General features: G+C 39.0%; 1 protein-coding gene across 1 annotated transcript in view; it reads right to left on the bottom strand.

Moving 5' to 3' along the window:
* Positions 1-14: 14 nt before the first annotated feature.
* LOC101852469 (proton channel OtopLc) overlaps positions 15-7475 on the bottom strand; it is a gene marked incomplete at its 3' end in the record, with an annotated part of 20167 nt that continues 12706 nt past the window's right edge. The window contains 5 exon segments of the mRNA XM_013081594.1: positions 15-747; positions 2017-2127; positions 2867-3008; positions 4836-5017; positions 6799-7013. Coding sequence (XP_012937048.1) covers positions 610-747; positions 2017-2127; positions 2867-3008; positions 4836-5017; positions 6799-7013 — 788 coding nt within the window.

Genomic DNA, 7475 nt, shown 5'->3' with positions numbered 1-7475 from the left:
TATGTCTGAAAGACGAAGACTAATGCATCAGCAGAGGAAAATATTTCTTCAAAGCAAAATAGAAGAACTGGAGGTAACATGACTTTGTGGCTAACCTTATGGCCAATGACACTAAATCTGGCGGGAGAAATGCTTGCCACATTTTGTACATTAACAAGCTTACTTCCATTCGTGGAAGTGTTCCGCTTGTGGGTTTCTCTTATGGCTTCAATATTTTTTTTATATCCGTGAAACTTCATAATAATTATGACTTTCTGGCTACTTTGACTGTTGCTCTCCAACTGGGCCTGTCGGGAACTAGGCTCTCACGTGTTGAAGTGTTATAGGATATGTATATACGAATATAAACAGAAAATATCGAAGAATTATACGAAATAGTATAGGAAAACAATCTTCCAGTCATTACTTCCAACCGTCGAAGATTATGTTTTTAAATCCAATCTTCCTTTTCTCTTGACCATATATATGTTTCTCAATCTTCCAATTCTCATATACATATATTATGTTTCCCAACCTTCCAACGCTTAATATATTTTTCCTAATCTTCCAATCGCAGAGCATGTTTTTCAATCTTCCAATCATGACATAAGTTTCCCAATCTTCCAATCCTCATATATGTTTGCGTATCTTCCAGGCATTTTTCCAGATGTTGCTGAAGCAGACGGTAGAGTGAAACCGGAAGTAGATCCCAAGAGGCACGGAGATGTGGGTAAAAATAGCCCAGGCTTCTGGTCCGTAAAACTCCACCTGGGAAATAATGTATTATCATTTGAGGTACCTTAATAATCAATGGTATCTAAAAGGGAAGCGAATGAAGCACGCTAAAAATGAATAAAAACAATGGACCTACAAGTTCCGAAAAAACAACAAAAAAGACAATAAATGTGCACGATGACACAGGAGCAAACATACATTTAACAATGATATACGCATATATCATGAGATGGCAAATAAAAATTATTTTTGCATAGTGGCATACAACAGGTGTGTTCACTGAGGTAAGACTAGAGTGTATCAGAACACAAGACAAGTGTGTTCACTGAGGTAAGACTAGAGTGTATCAGAACACAAGACAAGTGTGTTCAGTGAGGTAAGACAAGAGTGTATCAGAACACAAGACAAGTGTGTTCAGTGAAGTAAGACAAGAGTGTATCAGAACATTCATGACAAAAGACTAGCATGTGCAATAATAATTACATGAAACGGGTGAGTGCAGAGACGGAATGTAATATACATGAATATTGACAGTTACGTACACAAAATACAAGCGTGTGTTATGAAGATAATTGAAAGCTAACGAAAGACCGAAGGAGAAAATGGCCTCATCATAGCTGGTCCATTGATTTTTTAAAGTGTTTTTATTTCAGATAATGAGTGCCTGCATCATTTTCCAGAAAACTTTTGCCAGGATTTTTGTATCAGTTTGTCTTAATTAACTGTAAGTAATAATAATTATGGCCCTAGTATTAGTAAGTAATGTTTTCTCTTTGCCTTTGTTGAATAATAATCTATTGAGTCAAACATGTGGTGACTTGTAACACACCAAAGCTGACATGAATCGATGTCATCATAAATTATAATTTGAATGTGATACGAGGACGTTGGATTTTGTGGTCGTCTCTTTCAATTAGGCTTCCTGCTTGAATGCAATTCTTTGGTACTGAAAATCTCCAATTATATCACGTATTTAAAAGGAAGTTTGCACTTGTTAAGCCTAACAACAGTGTAAAATAAAATCTATAATGAAGTATGTTTTAAAAACTGTAGAGTAAATAGAATTGTGGGTTTTTTCAGCCTCGGATGTACACACACAAAAAAGCCACCTGCGCCGGGGAGCAGTGCCCTTTGATATTAACCTATGATGCTGAAGAATGTATATTGCTCAAAAACATGAATTCAGGATTGTCATATATTTAAAACCCAAAGCATCAACGTAAAAGGAATCAAGCGTTATTAGTTAAAAAAAAAAAAACCCAAACAAACTATTATGTATTTTTCATGTTGGGTGAGCTATACCTGTATAGGGTTATGTTGAGGGGTTTGCGTCTCAAAGGTGTTGATGGCCCACATAGCGAAGTTTGAGATGAGCAGAAATGTGATGATGTCACGACCTGGCTTTTTCCGAACCTGTAAGTGGTCCAAAACGATATCATAAAGAACTTATTAACAACAACAACAACAACAACAACAACAACAACAACAACAACAACAACAACAACAACAACAACAACAACAACACTTAGGACATCATAAGAAAACAGCTGAAGCTTTGAGAACGACATCAACAATAATGATAACATTTGAAAGACACCTAAAGGAACAAGAACTTTTTAGACTATAATCACGAGCTACAACAGCATAAACAATATCGAGAACAATATCAACAACAATAATAGGACATCACCATCTATAGAAACCATCTCCCCTCCACTGCTCCCTGCCACACTCACTTGAGTATGGTTAGCAGCAGACATCTTTTCCCCTGCCAACATACATAATGGTCTGTAGTGTGATTCCCCTCATTTCCTCTTTCCTTCACACCTACCCTCCCTCACTCCCTTCATCCCTCCCTCACTCCTTTTCCTCCCTCCTTCCCTTTCTTTTCTCCCTTTGTCCCTCCCTCACTCCTTTTCCTCCACCCCCATCTCTGTGTACTCCCCTTCACTGCTCCCTCCAACACCCACTTGAGTATGGTTAGCAGCAGACACCCTTTCCCCTGCCAACATACATAAGGGTCTGTAGCGTGATTCCCCTCACTCCCTCTCTTTTTCCCACCTACCCTCCCTCCTTCCCTTCATCCCTCCCTCACTCCTTTTCCTCCCTCCCTCCCTCTGTCCTCCCCTCCATCCCTCCCTCCCACACTCACTTGTGAATGGTTAGCAGCAGACATCCTATCCCCGGCCAACATGAATATGGTCTGTAGCGTCGCCTGGATCAACATGGTCACGTTAGACAAGATGGTCAGGGCGGATCGCATGTCCGGTTTGTGCAGGATGGAGGCTACTAGGCTGTAGGAGAGAGAATGAGATAAGGTAAGATAACATAAGATAAGATACCATAAGATAAGATACATCTTTATTGTGTAGATCCTGGCACATTGGTTTAGTGTTTCACCACGTACACACATACACACACACACATACTCATACACACACTCACACACACATACACACACACACGCACACACACACACACACACACACACACACACACACACACACACACACACGCGCGCGCGTGTAATGTAAAGCCAGATACATACTCGGTATTCTGATTGTAATTCAATGTTATTCTGATGCATGCTCTACTCTAAGGTCATATGAATACTTGTAACAAGATGGTGAAGAGTGAAGATGGAAGAATTTTGAATAACACGTCTACTGGAGGTATCATCTATGGTCTATTGTTGTTTGTAGCTAATAGGTATAATATTGTTTATTTAGTGTATGTGGCCGGTATAACTATTGTCTGCTGTCTTTTGCATCTAATAGATCTATTGATTTTTATTGTTATATGAAGCTGATAGATCAACCGTTGTTTGTATTTAATAGATTTTCGTTGATTTTTGTATGTGGCTGATAGATATTTTGTCTATCGTTGTTTTCATCAAATATATATTAAATCATGTTCTTTATTTTTATTTGTAGCTGATAGATCTTTTTTTTCTTTCGTTGTTTACACTGATACAAACGACAAATATCTTGTCTATCATTGAATTTTTTTAAAAGCTAAATTTGTAGTCAATCGTTGTTTATATAGAATGCTATTGCTATTGTTGTTTGAATTTGATTGACGTAAATTTGAGTAGGATGGAGACAGAAAAACAAGGGGGGGGGGGAGGCAAAGAGAATAGAGAGAGTCTGTCGGATAGAACTATTGTCTTTCTTTCTTTGTGTCATATTGAGCTCTTGTCGATTTATATATAAAGACGACACGGCAGAAGGGGTGGGGGTGTAGAAAAAGTCTATAGGATTGGTTTATTGACTATTGCTAGGAAATGTGTTTTAAAACAGAGCATATATCCAGCTCACATAATATTAGCTATAATACGAGCCTTCACTTCAGTTTTCGAGCACTCTATCGCGGTTCACATTTTGCAGACTCAGTACAATGCTGTTTATTCATTCAAATTTTAATCTCTGCTCTGGTGAGGACCGATACGTATTTTGATCCTTGTAAAATCATTTGCCAAACAATGTACAACATGTCTTTTTTGACTTTTTAAAGGCCTTCTGTTGGTATCTTTACTCAAAGTATACAAAGATTTGCAATAGTGGGAAAGGCTGATAAAGGCATAAAGGTAAATTTCGTTTCTACCCTCTGGTGGGAGGTTCTAGAACGTAATCACCACAATATTTCAGGGAAATAAAGTGTTATGTATAGGTGTGAGACAGACAAAAGAGTTTCTTCCAGAGGTGTGTGCATCTAATTTAGGGTACTTGAACAGACAGGTGAGGAGAAAATATCAGGGAGCATCCAAGCAAAATGAAGAAGAAGAAGAAGAAGAAGAAGAAGAAGAAGAAGAAGAAGAAGAAGAAGAAAAAGAAGAACAAGAACAAGAACAAGAACAAGAACAAGACCAAGAACTAGAACAAGAACAAGAACAAGAACAAGAAGGACAACAACAACTACGACACAAATAACAATAGCACCACCAACAACAATAACAACACCTACAGCAACAACCAAAACAACAATAACAACGACAAAGTCTACGCAAACAGTAACAGTAACAACAACAACAACAAAACCAACAACAACAGCAACAACAAAAACAAAAGCAACATCAGCATCAACAAAAACCACACCTACAACAGCAGCAGCAACGACTTTACCTGAAAATTATAAAGGCCAGTAGCCCTGTATAAGAGATAAGAATAAGGATATCCTCCAGATCTGCATCGTGCTCGTTGTGAAAGGTCAAGGACTTCATTTTCAGGGTGGCCATGATAAGCGCGCCGAAAGTCACCGTATAAATGGCTGTTTCCGATAGATGTGTCAACATGATCGCCGATGGCTGAAAATGTCATGGGTTACTTTTATACAAGATGTTCTAATGTGCAATCAGGCTATGAAAAGGTTAATACATTGTCTATCTAAAAGATAATAATATTCTTTTAAAAAATATTTTTAAAACTTTGTTTCCTTTTGTCTAGTTCTTTTCATATTATTGTCCATATCCTTTTCTATCGTCTATCTTTCCCCTCTGTGCTTTGTGCGTATTTCTTTGTATTATCCATCTTCTTTTCATGAAAATAAAAGTATTGTCTGTCGTCTTTTCATTGATTCCATTTCTCTATGCATATCTATAAGCTTACGCCGCCATAACTTTGGTGTTAATTCTTTTTCTAAAACTTTAAAAGGTAAGCAACAATATGCATACTCTGACGAATTCAAATTCGCGTTTCTCGTTTGTGTAATGATATTTGACAAACGCTGCAACATTGCCTCTGGTCAGTTGTTGATCGGACGTAATAAATGTGTCACGTGGGATCAGGCTCTGGTCAATTTTGTGGAATGTGGAGTTACTGGTTTCGCTTTAAAGCATGTTCATGTACCTTGCTTTGGGTGAAAAAAAATACCAATTTATCTTGAATATAAGTTGAGATAATTTTTATCAAAAAGGAGGAGGGGGTCGCCTGGTTTCAGAGGTAAAATTACCGAGAAAAAAGCCACCAAAATTTGCTTATATACATAGCCTAGGAGTCTGTGGAAACTGACAATTTACAGCAAAATTTGTGCTTTTAATTAACGTTTTTCAGCATAATCTACACATAAATGGGTTCTTAAATGGACATAAAAGGTGTCGAGACCCCAAAACTACATTTTGATAACAATTGCCAAAACCAGCGGTAAATACCAGTTTCTTTAGTTCCATTATTTTGATGAGCGCCTGATTTCACCACAGCCACAGCCTTACAGAGATAATAACATACGACCAAAGCATGCTCAGTTGCCCTGTCAATAAAGTCGATACCTTAGAATTACAAAGTTCTATCTTATAATTTGTTCGATTTGAGTTAACAAAACCATGAAGCCAGAAATCAAATCTTCCATCAGCTCTACAAAATCGTTAGATTATTCAGAGTCGTTATAATAATAATAATGATATTCAACGAATTGCATTCGAAGCAGCTTGGCACGCTGTGAAGCTCTAAATTTCTAATGTTAAATTTATCAAAACTCGGTACTGAGTTGTAATTCTGGGTTAGCGAGGTAACAAGATCGCGACCACCCTCCATCCCCACCCCCCTCCCCTCCTGCTACGCAATCCCAGCTTCTGTTGATTTATTAGCATGATGTAAAAGAAATAAAGATGTTAGTCTCCTCCAAAAAGTAAGCCCCAATTACAACCCCCCCTCCCCACCCCTCTTCACACCCCTAGTCTTCCCTTCCACAACCTCACATCCCCATCCACCACCCACCATCCATCCCCCCTCCACCTCACTCTTCTCCACCCTTAACATCCCACCCCCACCCCTCATCACCTAACAACTTAACCCTATCCGTACGTGCTTTACTATCGTATTCATACGACCTGGGCAACTCTGTGCCACCACTTTCCAAAGAGGAAATTTACTAGTTAATCCGATCCGTACGCTTTGCATAGCAGTCTGTCAAAATGATTTTTTGAGAAATACTGAAAGCTTCAAAAGAGATCTTCGAACTAGAAGTATTCTAAAATGTGAAGAATACAACCCAGGGGGTACAAAACGACCCCAGGGGGTACGGATAGGGTTAATACCCTAATACCCCCCCCCCCCCTTCTCCATTCCCTTTTCCACCGCCACCACTCACCCTTAACTCCTGTTGATTCATCAACATGTAGAAGGCGATGATAGAGATGATGGTTCCGACCATAAGTAAGATGCCCAGAAACAGCCCTCGACTCGAACCCGTGCAGTCCACGCTCATCCTGTGCACTCTCGACTCCTCGTCTTCATCGTCCGTGTCAGATTCCCGTGGCCTCCTGGGACGCTTCCCGACGTTCTTCCACATGCTGTACAAGATACCTGCGGGAGAGAAACAGTGGAGATAATAAAATACACAACACACAACGGAGAGAGACAGACACGTACACATATCAGTATAGACAATAGAGATACACAAATGTATAGAAACACTAATGGATACCTTGCGTGCTTTAGTGCAGAGGAGGAACTGAGCACTTATGGTCATGGACCTGCCCGGTAGAGTTGGGCGAAGAATCGATTCCGGAACCAATTCCCACGATTAGAGTCTAATGCTACGGAAGAAAAGTTCTGACTCCTTTTTACGTAAACCAACAGTTACCAGTTACGTTAATCATTAAAATCTTCTTCTTTTTTTTAGAATTTATTTGTGAAAAATAAAGTTTAAGCTTCGTAGTGCTCCGAAATCAATGATAGTACATAACAAGATGGGCCACTTCTCTCTTTGAGCCAATTAAAAAAGTGTCCTCAAAATTTGGTGGCGCCCTCTTCACAAAAGCGCAA

Source organism: Aplysia californica, unplaced genomic scaffold (genome assembly GCF_000002075.1).
Source record: "Aplysia californica isolate F4 #8 unplaced genomic scaffold, AplCal3.0 scaffold00137, whole genome shotgun sequence".
Lineage (NCBI taxonomy): Eukaryota > Metazoa > Mollusca > Gastropoda > Aplysiida > Aplysiidae > Aplysia > Aplysia californica.
This window is presented reverse-complemented; position numbering and strand designations above follow the sequence as displayed.